This window comes from Mobula hypostoma, chromosome 7 (genome assembly GCF_963921235.1).
Source record: "Mobula hypostoma chromosome 7, sMobHyp1.1, whole genome shotgun sequence".
Taxonomy (NCBI): Eukaryota; Metazoa; Chordata; class Chondrichthyes; order Myliobatiformes; family Myliobatidae; genus Mobula; species Mobula hypostoma.
This window is the reverse complement of record NC_086103.1, coordinates 87,122,716-87,137,495: the sequence shown is the minus strand read 5'-3', so window position 1 is coordinate 87,137,495 and position 14,780 is coordinate 87,122,716. Positions and strand designations below refer to the sequence as shown.

Sequence of the window (14,780 nt, the reverse complement as noted above, 5' to 3'; positions counted from 1 at the left end):
CTGATCCAAAGCTGAGTGGAGAGTCAGTTAGACCTATCGTGCTGATAGGCAAATTGCAGCTGGTCCAGGTCCAGGTACTTGCTTAAGCAGGAGTTGATTCTAGCCATGACCAACCTCTCAAAGCACTTCATCACTGCGGATGTGAGTGCCAGTAGGCAATAATTTTTGAGACAGTTCATCCTGCTCTTCTTGGACACTGGCATATTTCCTGTCCTTTTGAAGTGGGTGGGAACCTCCGACAGCAACAGTGACAGATTGAAAATGTCCTTGAACACTCCCACCAGTTGGTTGGCATGGGTTTTCAGGCCCTACTAGGTACACCATCAGGCCTGACACCCTCTTGAAAGATGTTCTGTTGTCGGCCTCTGAAGTAGAGAGCACAGGATCATCAGATGCTGCAGGGATTCACACAGGTGTAATTTTCTTCTTGTAATGTACGGATCTATTTCTTTCAGTGAGTCTGGTCTGCATGCAAAGAGAGAGAAATGTGAGTTTTTCAAGAATGAAATGTGGACATGTCATTGACAAAAAGGCTTACATAAGCCACAAGAGAAGACTGAAATATTGCTACAGGGACCCAAACCAGAATATGTGTTGCAACTCAGATAATACTTGGGCCTTGTAAACTACTACCACGGATTTCTCCTAAACATTGCTACAGTGCTACATCCATTGTTACAGACAGGAGCAAAGTGGAAATGGTCAGAAAGATGTGAAAGAGCGTTCAAGGAGACAGAGGCTAATAACATCTAATGAACTGCTCATCCATTATGACCCATCACTGCCCATCAGACTATGTTCCCTTATGACATTGGAGCCACACATTATGAAAGATGGATCTAAACGCCCAATTGAATTTGCTTCAAGATCACTGACAAGTGTAAACACAGCTATGCACAGATTGACTGAGAGGCCTTTTTACTGGGGAATTTAAAAAAAGTTCCACCACTACCTCTCTGGACAAATGTTTACACAAGTAATGGATCATCAGCCCCTCATATCCATTTTCAATCCCAAGAAGGGAATTCCAGTGATGAATACTACTCGGTTACAATGTTGGGCACTATTCCTTGGAGCCTACTCCTATGACATAGAGTTCAAGGGTACCAAACAACACAACCATGCTGCTGGCTTGTCACATCTTCCACTATTGGCAACTGAAGAAGGAAAGTCTTCATACCGTGATCCAGCAGAAGTGTTCCTTACCGCATTGGTGGACCAGTTGCTGGTAACAAATTCTGAAATACAAAGGGAAACAAGGAATGACCCGACATTGTTAAAAGTCTATGAAATAACAACACAAGGATGCCAGCTTATGGTAACACTATGCTTCCAGAGTTCTCAGTGAGATAAGACCAACTGTTGGTATGTCCTTCTCCTTCCCACCCTCCCCCACCTTCTTTATAGGGCCTCTGCCTCTTCCCTCTGCAGTCCTGACAAAGGGTTCCAACCCGAAAGGTCGACTCAGCATTTCCATGGATGCTGCCCAACCTGCTGAGTTCCTCCAGCATGTTGTGAGTGTTGGTATGTCAAAGAACGCTGATGTGTGGGTCTCGTGTTGTGGTTCCTTCTAAATTGTGCAGCAGAGTGTTATAAAATCTGCATGAAGGACACCTGGGTACAGTTAAGGTGAAGAGTCTCACCCGGAGCTCCATGTGGTGGCTTGTAATAGATAAACAGATTGAATACTTGGCTGAAAACCGCTTGGGATGCCAAAAATTTCAAAATGCACACCCACAGGTCCACCCTACAGGTCCAGGGGCGCTATCCTGAAAGAAACAGTGTGCCACCCAAAAGACTGAATCTTTAGAATAGTTATGGACTGTTACTGCAAAAGCATGTTTATTTGGAATATGGGTTTATGAAAGGGAAATTGAATGTTTTGTGCATATACAGTTTCATGTTGCATTAATCTAAAGGGGGAGGAAGTGTAATGTATGTATCTATTTCTTTTAAAGCAATGACCCTCCCCCTTAGCACTACGTATTGATCTGTTGTCTGCACATGCGTTGTTGTCTATGCCTGCAGATTGTCCTCTCTCTCGCTGCAATGTGAATACACCAGTTAAAGTAATCTCTCATGTGTGTGCTTTTATTTAATTGATATGTAGTATTGCTCCCTTTCAAAGTGTGAGTAAAACGTGTTGAGTTCGTCTGGGAGTAAAGCATCACAGTTATTCATGATGTTAGGTTTAGCTTTGTAGGAAGTAATGGTCTGCAAATCTGGCCAGAGCTGACATGCTTCCATCTCTTAACTGAATCAAATGTCTTCATCAAAAACTAATCAGCATGGTAATCTCACTCTGCCATTTCACTGAGATTCACTTTGTTATATCCATCCCTCTTCAGTCCACTCTGCAACTTAACTTTGTTCACACTCACTTACGTTCCTGACTGCAACTCAATTGCATCTCTGTCTGCATTTTCCATTGGAATAGCAATTTCAACTACTCTTTTAAATGTGAGTTCTGCTTCAGTTTGGAGCCATTTTTGAAAGCTTTCTTTTAAGATTCCACAAACTAAACAATCTCTCAGTGCATCATTGCCCATTATCGAATTGACAATGTCAGACAATCTCTTCAATTCAGCCACATATGCTGAAATGGACTCCACTTCTTTTTGATTCCACTTATGAAACGTAAGGTGTTCTGCAATCAACTATGGGTTCCGTTCTAAGTGTTCCAGCATCACTTTTACAATTGTACAGAAGTTCATTTCTGATGGTTTGGTTGGAGCAGCCAAAGTTTGAAACAAATTGTTTGCCTTTAAAGACAATGTACTCAGCAAAATTGGCACTCATTTCTCTTCAGCTATTTCATTTGCTTCAAAATACTGCTCCAATAGCTCAGTATTAATGAGCCAATTACCTGATGTGTAAACAAACTTGTCGATCTTTCTGAGGTAGCCAGCCATATCTGATTTTTATTTATGATTATTCTCAACCGGTACTCACTCTTTATGAACCCATGAATTATTCCATTTCACGACTTTTAAAAAAAACTCTATCTTGTCTTCCCTTCGAAGAATATGCGCTGCACTACTTTTTTAAAACTTGACTGTCTTGCTGCATGTGCTGGACTGTCAATTTTTTACTCAACGTTCCTCTGCGGTTTTTTTTACTTTGAATGTCTCACTCAGCTTTAACAGGTCAATAGCCATCTTGGGTTCGTTTTAATAATATCTCGTCACCAATGTTGTTTTATAACTTCAAAACATTAAATTAATTCAAAGGATGACACATTGATCCGAAATGCAGGTCCAAACTTCGTTGTTTACTTTCAGTGAGGTGCACATGTATCACATGGTAGCATGATGACTTTTGCAATTAACGTATTTTTACATATAACCTGTAATTAATTAATGAAAGGAAGAAGCGTGCTTAATCAAATAATATATATAAATATATACATGATTACTCAAATATTGAAATATTAAATGCACAACAGATGGCATTGGAAAGCACAAATATACCAAAGGTAAAATAGTGTTAAATGAAAATCCCACATCTAAGTTTTGCAAAGCGCACGGAGGCTGAAGGAATTCCTTCCAAGGTTGAGTGGAGCCTATAGACAGTGCCAGAAGGACAGTTCTTTCAGGATCTGTGGTGATTTTAAGGTCACCATTAACCCAGTACTGAAAGTAGAACAATATCCTCTGCCCAGGCTAGAGAATTGAAAACCTTCAGCAAAGTGGACAGCTGAGGCCTACCTACAGATGGAGATAGAAGATGAGGCCAAAGTGTTTCTCAGCATAAGCACCCACATACGCTTATTTTTAATTACGCCTACACCTGCACTCCGGTAGAAAGCTATGGACCAGATGCTGCAAGGTTATCCAGGTCCTCAGTGTTAACTGGATGACATGGAATATCTCCAAAATCTCAAGGCAGTGTTGAAAAAATTAGAAGATTATGGGTTCAGTGCACATTGTAACAAATGTAAATTTTTTGAACCAAGCATCACTTAATGTGGTCACATCATTGATTACACAAGGTTGCTGAGAAAATTCAAGCAGTGGTAGATGCCCTAAGGCCAAAAAACGTATCAGAGTTGTGGTCCTTTTTAGGTTCATGTCAAACCTGGTTACTGTGCTCCACCCCTTGAACTCATTACCACAGATCAGGATGAAATGGCAATGTACAAAACACTGTAAGGTGGCTTTCCAAAAGGCAAAGGGAATGGTGACATCAGACGCTGTACTCACACATTATGATGCAAATCGTCCAGTGAAGCTTGCCTGTGATGACGCCTTGCTTTATGGTGAAGACGTAGTCATGTCACATGTCTACATAAGTGATGGAAGTGAACGCCCCATAGCCTTTGCATCATGTTCCCTTATTGGTGAAGAGAAAAATTACACATAGATAAAACAGAGAGAACTTAAGTCTTGTTTGCGGTGTAAAACATTTCAACCAGTACTTGTATGGGAGAGGTTACCCTCATTCAACCACGAGTGTACATTTTAAATCCACAGATGGGTGTTCCACTGACAGCAGCAGCATGAATGCAGAGATGGACACTGCTTCTGGGAAGACTCAATTACAAGATTGGATTTAAGAGGACAACTAATCATGGAAATGCTGATGGATTATACCATTTATCCTTGGAAGAGGAAATACTGGAAAAATTTACGAAGAGAAGACTCCTAGTGACGTATTCTCCCTAATGCAAATTGAAAGTCTCCCTATTATAGCAGAGATAATCCAAAGGAAAACCAAAAAAGACCCCACTCTGTTTTAGGTCTACATGGCCACTCAAATGACTGACATGTACAGCAGAAACTCCATTTCTCCCATTTTTTGCCAGCACTGGGTGAACTTACCCTTGATGAAGGTTGCCTTAAGTGGGGATTGAGAGCCGTTGTAGCACCCAGACTAAGAGCTAAAGTGTTGGAGGAGCTACATGCTGATGATCCAGGCATTGTCCAAATGAAAGCATTGGCTCGAAGCTTTGTCTGGTAGCCTGGGATAGATTAGCAGATCAAGCAGCTTTCTATGTGCTGTTCAGGATACAAACACGTCCTGAAGAAAGGTATCCAGGGCTGCCAGAACTAATTCCTGCAGTCCCAGAGTCAACTCCTACAACCACCAAGGAGGAGGCTCCAGAATATGATATTGTTTCACAGCCACGTCTCATCAGAGGAACTCGGCAGGTCAGGCAGCATGTACAGAAATAAATAAACGGTGAACGTTTCAGGCTGAGACCCTTGTTCAGGACTTCAGAGATTCATGCTGATTGTGTTTTATGCTGTGCCTTGTCTGAGAGCACCATTGAGCATTAGGAAGTGTGCAGGGCAAAACAGACAAGAAATCAAGCCTCGAAAGCAGCAAGACAACATGTAGACGAATGCTGCCCTTCATTTGATATCATCCACAAGGTAGACACTAGAAAAGGGGGAAGCAGCAAACTAACAGATAGACTAATGCTGCCCATCATTATGTCTGTCAGCCACAGGGTAGACATCGGGAAAGGACGGGCTCCCACTGGCAGAAGCAACAAGATTCTTCTCCGCCTCCCGCAGTGCGCCTGCGCGCTGCACCGGATGTCCGGGCGGGATAATGGCGTCTGGTTGATGGACTGGTTTTGTTGTATTCTCCCCCTCCGCCCGGTGCGTCTGTTTCTTTCAAGCTTGCGGAGAAAGCAGAAAACACGTTAAAAGAGAGCAGGGGAGTGTCGGGGGCCGGCTTTTTCTCAACCGTGAAGTATCAGGAACAACCCGACCGCACCTTTTTTTTTCTTCTTGTTTCGCTTTTCGCACGTCCACTCATCTCATGGCTGGGTTGGGGGTGATCATGAACGGCGTGAGGGAGAAGCTGGAGGCGGTTTTAAACGTGGCCCTGCGAGTGCCCAGCATCATGGTGCTGGAGATGCTGTACCGGTGGGACGTGAGTTCCTTCTTCCAGCAGATCCAGGCCCGCAACAACAACAATCTGCTCTTCCAGTACAAGTACCTGGCGCTTAACCTCCACTATGTTGGTGAGTGCAGATCCTGAGGGTCTCTCCATCTCGGTGCATTGCAAAATTTAGCATGCTCTTATCCAGTAAGATTTAAAAACGGCTATCGGCATTTCACATTTGCTGCCCTCTGTATTGTGACATTTCATTGACCCTGAACTTCAAAGCCACGTCCATTCTCTCACCCCCCCCCACTCCTCACCATCTTAGTCCTGAGACGCTCATGAAAGAGATTGCCTGAATATAGTTTTATTTTGCGCTCTTCCATCCGCAGTTATCTCTGACCTAGTCCTCGAGAAGACAAAATAAAAAGCCGCTGAGATCTTACGATTCTCTCTCCCCCCTCCCCGACACTGGCCAAGCAGTAAAAATTAAACTGCAAGTAATCTACAAGAAATTCAATGGTTCAAGCAGTTTCTATAGGTGGGGTGGTGGCGAAATTGACGGCGTTTCGGTTCGAAATCCTGCTTTCAGGCATTGTGTCTCTGGTATAAGTGTTGTCACAGAAATCGAAATACTGTAGACAGAAGAGTCTGCGAATGTTGAAATCTAGATTAATACACAAACAAACCCTAGGAACTATCTATCGTTTAGTCCGAATGAAGAATCTTAACCAAAACCTTTTCCCTCGTAGGATGCTCCCCGACCTGCTGAATGCTTCTAGTTTTTCAATTGCTGTCGCAGAAATGGTTTTTATATTTGTAAAATGCCATCATTAAACAGCAAAGACTTGCGTAACTGTAGATTTTAATGGATTATGATTTGTATTTGGAAGCAAGATTTTAATAGTATTGGAAACAGATAACATATTAGTGGTTCTAGAGTAAAGGGGAAAGGTTATTTGTTGAATCAGGACTAAAGTTGGGGGCATTTGGTAATCTCAGTGGAGAAAGTTAAGGAATTTGGGAAGTTGGAGGCTTGGAGAGACAAGAGTGAAAGATGTGCATTGTAAATTTGCAGCATTGACTGGCAAGAAGGCCAAGTATGCCAGGCTGTTGAGTATTTGGCTAACTTGAAAAATGACCTGCATTCCTTTGAGCTTATGGGGAAAATCAGCTTCACGTTTCTAATCTTGAACATTAATTTGGGTCTTGCACACTGGGTTGCTGTAGTTTGCAGGACCTTGAACCAGCTACTTTGTAAATTCTTCTGCAGTAGAAGGACTTTCTAAAGATTGTGATGATCAAGGGTTTAATGAACTTGAGGAAGTTGGTCAAAAATACAGTAGATTACAGTTAATTGGGTCATATTGGGTTTGGTACATTTTGACCCAATTAAGCGGCTGCCCAAATTAGCCGGTTTCATGGAAATAGTTAAAAAGGTATAAAAAAGACAAATTGAGTCACAAATTAACTATTTAAATGAAATTCAGAACAAATTAGAACACTACCAATACTACTGCAGTACTGTAAAATTCTGTATTAGTTCCTCATACTTATTGACAGAGGAATTCATCCACGTCACATTCTTTTGACTGGAAATGAACAAAGTTAGCTCAGACACCTAGTGCAGGTAATGGGCTGCCTTCATACAATGCTGATAATGATTGCATCCTTCCAGTCTTCATTTTCATTGTAACATTTAAGATCATTGTTGATATCTTCAAATTCTTCGTAGTTTCTAATTTGTTGAAGTAGTGAAATTGTTTCATTTTTCACCCCTGGCCATTTCTGGCATGTCCAAGACTGAGTGCTTGAAACCACAGTGAGCAAAACAGTTCTGAATTATTTTACGCTTATTTCTTGCCAACTGTCAGTAACAAAAATCATTGTCGTTTGAATCGGTTAAGCATGCGTAACTGATGCTATTTCGCTCGAAGCACAGTCTTGTGTCTAACAGCCACGTATGTGCACAGGACTGATGCTAATTAGAAACTGTTTGGCAACATTTTCCTGCTCCAATTAATTGGCATAGTGTCACGAATAAATGGATTCCTGGCTATTTTCTCACTTAATCTTTGTTCTTCAAGAGCTGTCTGAAGTAAGAGGCTGCCCTGATTAACCTATGGACCAATTAACAGGAATCCATTGTATTTGAAATAAAGGGAAACTAAAACCTGATGATCAATACATGAGGGTTTTTAAAAGAAGTGCCTGTGTACACAGTAGATTGATTAAAATGTTACTGACGAATTAGAAGCAATGAACCTGACAACCATTTCAGAAAGGAAGTATTGTGGACCAGTTAATTAGGCATAAATAGAAGGATAACATGCTGAAAGCTAGGGTTTTTTTTTAGCAAATTACTCATGAGAACCAACACAAGGCAAAGGCAAATGTTGATTAAAAATATGACAGTAATCAATCTTTAGGAGCAGAGTGGTGAAAACGTATAATGTAGATTTTCAAAAAGTGTTTAAGTTGATAAGAGTCAAGGAAATTAATATTCATTGTCATTTATCTGGAGATTGTTGCTTCTTGGGCAGCAAATAGTGGGAATAAAGTTAACTTGTTACTGAACAAGATCAATGATAGGGAAGTGGATTAAGTGTAAAATATTGATTGTTCTTCACGATTCAAAGTGAGCAGAGCAGGCTTCACTGTGATGACAGAGATGCAGGTTAAATTGTCATGAACAGGGCAGATAAAACATAATGATGGTTAATGAACAGCTTAGAGCAGGCTAATATGTTGAAGCATGTCGGCATTAACAAAGATGGTGTGCTGGAACTTTTGAAAAATAGTAGGATAGGTAAATCCCTGGGGGCCAGGTGGGATGTACCACAGGTTTCTATGGGAAGTGAGGGAAGAGATTGCTCTGCCTTTGGCAATGGTCTTTGCATCCTCACTAGTCATAGGAGGATCAGAAGATTGGAGGGTGATAAATATTATTCCTTTGTTCAAGGAAGGCAATACAGATAATCTTGAGATTTATAGACCAGCGAGTCTTACATATGTGGTGGGCAAACTATTGGAGAGACAGGATTTATGTGCATTTGGAGAAACATAGTCTGATTAGGGATAGTCAGCATGGCTTTGAGAGGAGCAGGCCATGCCTCACAAGCCCAATTGAAGTCTTTGAGGAAGTGACAAAACAAATTCATGAAGGTAGAGCAGTGGATATGGTTTATATGGATTTTAAAAAGTAGTTCAACATGGTTCCACATGGTAGCCTTATTTAGAAGGTCGGGGGCATCAGATACAGGGAAACTTGGCTCCTTGGATTCAGAATTAGCTTACCCAAAGAAGGGTATTCTGCTGGGATCTGTTCTAGGACATCTGCCCTTTGTGATTTTCATAAATGACTGATGAGGAAGTGGAAGGTTGGTTAGTAAATTTGCAGATGATAATGAAGGTTGGTGGAGTTGTGGATAGTGTAGAAGGTTGTCATTGTGAATGGTGTAGAACGGGACATTGGTAGGATGCAGAGTTGGGCAAAGAAGTGGTAGGTGGAGTTCAGTCCAGAAAAGTGATACACTTTGGAAGTTTGAACTTGAAGGTGGACTACATTATTGGCAGGATTTTTAACACTGTAGGAAAAGAGGAATTTTGGGGCCAGTGTCCAGAGATCTCTCAAAGCTGTTGTGCATGTTGATAATTGATTACGAAGGTGCATGGTTTGTTGGTCTTCATTAGTAAGAAAATTGAATTCAAGAGTCATGAGGTAGTGTAGCCTTATAAAATTCTGATCAGACCACACTTGAAGTATTGTTCAGTTCTGGTCACCTCACTATAGGAAGCGTGTGGAAGCTTTAGAAAAGGTATAGAGGAGAGTTACCAGGATGCTGCCTGGATTAGAGAGCATGTCTTATGAGGAAAGATTGAGTGATCTAGGGCTTTTCTGTTTGGGGTGAAGGAGGATGAGAGGTGACTTGCTAAAGCTGTGCAAGATAATAAAAATAAATAGGTACAGGTAGAGTGGACAGACAGACTTTTTCTCAAGGTGGCAATGTCTAATATGAGAGGGCATAACTTTAGAATGATGGGGGGAATATAGGAGGGATATATGAGAATGGTAAATGTATGGGACTAGGGATGGTGGTAGAGGCAGATATGTTAGGGACATTTAAGGGACTCAGGCTTATGGATGAAAAAAAAGTGGAAGGTGATATGGGAGGGAAAGGTTAGTTTGATCTCGGAGTTGGTTAAATGGTCAGCACATCATCATGTGCTGAAGGGCCTGTATTGTGCTGGACTATTGTGTTCTATGTTAATATGAGGATATTGAATTGGTAGGAAAAAGTTACTTGAAGGTGAGAATGAAAAATGTTGACATTCAGAGGTCACAGGATACATCACAATGGTAATATGCCATTAATAGATTCAGCCACCATTCCACCGAGGAATCTATTTTTCCTGTGTGCCTCTCTTTTGCAACCACTTTTATGTTAGATGTTCTTGGACAAAATGTATAAAAATGTAATTTTGACTTTCCTATTTTGGTTGATAAAGGAAGGCTTGTTGGATAAGCATTTAATTTTTTTGTTTTTATATTCAAAAGAACATTTCTCCTTTTAAATGGGTAACTCAAAAGCATGCATTTACAGTAGGCAAATAGTGCAACAATTTACTTGAAAGGAATTGGAACACAAAACTGTGGAAGTCTTGGATTAGACACGTAAACTAAAATTTAAATTACTATAGATGCTGAAGCAGTTGGGAGGATGGGCCTTGTTCCCAATGTCCATTAAGGAAATCAACCCAGCTGTATAACACACCCCCTGACAAGAACTGTCCCTGATGATAACTTGGAAGACACAGAAGCCACCTCAATGTCTGTAAAATACTGATGATGAAATTCATCATTGACCTGGGTGTTCTAGGATAGTCTTTGGCTATCCAAGGAAAATATAGTTTGAAGATTAAGACCTCAGATCTCACAAAACTCATAATTCTCCAGGCCGTGGTGATTCCTGTCAGCCAATACACTCCTAGACTAGTTACAGACGTGCCTTAAGTACCGTACAGATATCACTGAAGCCTCTTTCTGCAAACTCCTTGATATTGGCAGATATGAAAATCAATGTCAGCTTTCATTCCTGTCATTGAGGCACTCATTATACCCTATCATACAGGTCACATCATTTGCAAGAAAAGATTCAATTATGATCTTTAGACCTTAGAGTTTTGCAGTGTACCCATTTAATTCCTCAGAATTCTTGGGCCACTTGAAATGTGGCAATTGTGCATGGAATTTGGCATAAACCAACAAGTTCTGAGGCACCATGTCCAAACTATTTTCCCACTAGCTCTGCAAGTGTATTTTGCCTTACCTGCTTTAATGCTTGTAAATCCTGCATTGTTTTCATTGGTAACCTTGGAATACAGACAGAGTGGAAATAAAGTCGAGTTAGATCCCAAAGGACTGTCTGGTAAGACAGCTGCAGCATCTGGAAATCTGATATTTTAAAAAAATGTTAACAGTTCTGTTGCGTAATATTTGTGGAAAGGTAGATGGTTAACATTTCAGATTCATAGCTATTTTTATCAAACAGATCATCAATTAACCTGAAATATTAATTCTGATTCTTTTTCAATTAGATGTTGCTAATATGCTGGATATTTCCAGCGATTTTCTTTAAGCAATGTAGAACTTTAATTATACTGTGTTTCGTCTTGGTTTCTTGAAAGAAGAATTGAAAGGAATGAGTGGAGGTTCATTAGGCAGATTTCTAGTGTGAGGAGTGATGAAAGATTAAGTTTAAAAAGTGTGTGTCCTCTATTTGATTTGTATTGAATTCCTAAAATGCTTGATACTGGGAGTTTGTTTACCTAGGTTGGGGAAACTTGAATAGTCAATTTGAAATTGAAATGAGTTTAATTCGTTTATTTCAGTTTTGTGGACACTAGGCAGTGGCAGTTAGCTGTAGAGTTCTTGTGTAGTGTTTGATGTTTCTTGTGATTTTTTTTCTGATGCAAAGTTTGACTGCACAGATTATGCCTGACTCAAGTAATTCTGATATTATCTGTTATGAATTCCTCAGTGTTGAAATGGCTATGTAAATAGAACTGTTATTAATGTTTCAAGTACTGTATACAGGGACACTAGTTAAGTTTAACTCTAATTACATTATTGCTTCTTTCTTCTTGCACTCCATCTATGAAAGTCAAAGAATTTGGGAGATCATAGTTAGCAAATGCAATATTAGCAAATGATCAGATAAGCAAGCAGAGTGTTTAATTTATTGAGAGCTGGCCAAAGTTTACATAGATTAGAGTCATTATAATTTGAGAGATTTTTTTCTTAATGATTTGATAATATTTCAGCATTTCATTAATTTGTAGCTTTCTGTGATAATGCAAGCTCTGTCTTGAGTTCACATCTTAAAAATTAGTATTGTGAAAGGCATTTTGTTCAGGATTGTACAGCTTCTTGTCACTGCTGTTAATTTGTTAATAAGCTCCTAGTTGTAACTTAGGGAAGCAGAGAGTAGTTTTAATGCTGTTATCAATGATACAGATGGTATAGGTTACAGTTGGTAAAAGTGTGCTAATGGATTTTTATAACTGTTGCTTCTATATATGGTATTGAATCAGCAGGATTTTGCTCAAAGCAAAAAGTAGTACATTCTGAAAATAAGAAATAAAAACAGAAAATGCTCAGAAGTTGAGAATTCACTTAAGTAAAGGTCTTCAACTTGAAACATAATCTCCTGTTTTCTCTGTGTATGCTCCCAGACCTGAGTTGCTCCAGAATATTGTTTATATTTAAGTGTGATTTTGCTGTAGTCCTCAATTTCTCCTTGTTTTATTTGATTGGTATTTCTTGTGGGTTGAAATATTTACATTGCTGTTCTTTGGCAAAATAGTTAAATGCCCAGTCCTTGTAGAGGGATCAGCAATGGGAAAGGTAAGCAGTTTCAAGTTTCTGGGTGTCAACATTTGTGATATCCTATCGTGGGCCCAACATATTGATGCAATTAGAAAGAAGGCACAATAGTGGCTATATTTCATGAGGGGTTTGAGGAGACTTGGTATGTCACCAGAGACTCTCGCAAATTTCTACAGATGTACTGTGGAGAGCATTCTAACTGGTTACAACACTGTCTGGTATGGAGAGGCTACTGCATAGGATTGGAAAAAGCTGCTGAAAGTTGTAAACTCAGCCAACTCCACCATGGGCACTAGCCACCCCAGCATCGAAGCCTATTTCAAAAGGCAATACCTCAAAGACATGGCATTTGTCATTAGGGACCCCCATCACCCGGGATATGCCTTCTTCTCATTGCTACATCGAGGAGGTACAGGATCTTGAAGACACACACAATGATTCAGGAATAACTATTTCCCCTCCACCATCAGATTTCAGAAAGGACAATGAATCCATGAACACTACCTCGCTATTTTATCCCCTCTTTGAACACTACTTATTTAATTTATTTTTTATATACCTCCTAATTGTAATTTATAGTTTTTAAATTATATATTGCAATATACTGCCACAAAACAAATTTTGTGATATATGCCATTGACAATAAAACGGATTTTGATTTGACTGAACAAACTTCATATTTTGTTTCAATTACCTTGTCAGAAATCACCTTGGCATTATTTTGGATTAATGCATGAAGAAGGAATAAAACAAGTTCTTGATATAACAAGTGGATTTTACTGTTCCAAGATGATTTCAGTTTTTGTGTTCATTCAGAGCTGCATAATGGCACAGCAGTTAGTCCTACAGCCTTGCAGCAGCTCTTGAGAACCAGGTTTGATTCCGATCCTGGATGTAGTCTGTGTGGTGTTTGGCATGTTCTATTTGGTTTTCCCAGTTTGTGCCCACAAACCAAAAACATACTGAAAGTTATTTTGGTATTGTAACTTACTCTGGGGTATGCACTGGGAAATGCAATCAAAGCAGAATTAATGGGCATATGAGATAAACGTTGTGAAGGTGCATGAAATAAAGAGCAATGAGTTTGTGCCATTGAGAACCAGTGTGGACCTAATGGGCCAAATGGCTTAATGTGTTCTAACAATTAAATAATTTGAGGTGATTATTGTGAGAAGCCTACTCACATGTTAGGCACATTTGAAACATCCCATCAAGAAAATGTATTCTCTTAAATCTGGTAACTTGGAAAGGTCATTTCAAAAACTGGCAAACTAAATCTCAGATCCTGCATGGTTGTCAAGTGCATTCTTCTTGAAATATTGCACTCCAGTCAGTCTACTTTAAAATGTAACTTTTTAAAATTTTACTTGGAAGCTCAGTTTGCTTCATTTGCACTCTCATCAATAAACTGCACATCTGTTGTTCTCAACATATCCCACAGTACTCCAAAACTACTACTACTACTACTAAAAGAAATGTTATGTGTTGTGGGGAATTATTTTTCAGTTGTTTCTTTGCTTCCTTTTTCAACTTTACATTTTGTACTATTCTTTGCATTTTGTGCCTTTTGTTCCTTCCTTTTCTCCCTTGCCTACTCCTTTCCATGACCTTCCCATCTCTCCCTATTTTATCCCTTAATTGTTTAAAAATATTTTTTATTCTACCTTTCTTTTGTAACCTACCCCCACTCCACTCTTTACCGGGATTCTTTCTCTGCTCCCTCCTCCTACTTCACCTCAGTGATCCTGCTGTTCCCCTCTCAGTAATGCCATCTCTCTCAGCAGTCTCTTCTCTTGGCAGCCTTGATTTTCTACTCTCCCTTGAACCATGACCCCATCCTGCCCATTTCCTTTTGACAGCTCCCTTTCTTCCACCAAACTGTCATAGCAGCTGCACTCTTCCTCACCATGCCATCCCTCCCCACTTCCATAATCCCAATCCAGAATACTTGCCCACACCTCTTTGGCCCCTATGTTCTTCTTCATGTAAAATTTTGTCCATGTGGACAAAATTGGGTATACATTTGTTTAAGATGGAGTACTTTTTTCTTGAAGTA

General features: G+C 39.9%; 1 protein-coding gene and 1 long non-coding RNA gene across 2 annotated transcripts in view; one reads left to right on the top strand and one right to left on the bottom strand.

Moving 5' to 3' along the window:
• Positions 1-337: 337 nt before the first annotated feature.
• Positions 338-5,458, bottom strand: LOC134348976 (uncharacterized). The gene is made up of 4 exons (XR_010018547.1): positions 4,821-5,458; positions 4,203-4,332; positions 1,181-1,238; positions 338-465 (listed from the first exon to the last, which is right to left on the bottom strand). It is a non-coding gene; the product is annotated as an uncharacterized LOC134348976 (long non-coding RNA).
• Positions 5,459-5,542: 84 nt separating this feature from the next.
• Positions 5,543-14,780, top strand: part of rnf145a (ring finger protein 145a) — a 137,840-nt gene continuing 128,602 nt past the window's right edge. The window contains exon 1 of the mRNA XM_063053693.1: positions 5,543-5,974. Coding sequence (XP_062909763.1) covers positions 5,770-5,974 — 205 coding nt within the window. The 5' untranslated portion in view covers positions 5,543-5,769. The remainder of the gene's footprint in view (positions 5,975-14,780) is intronic.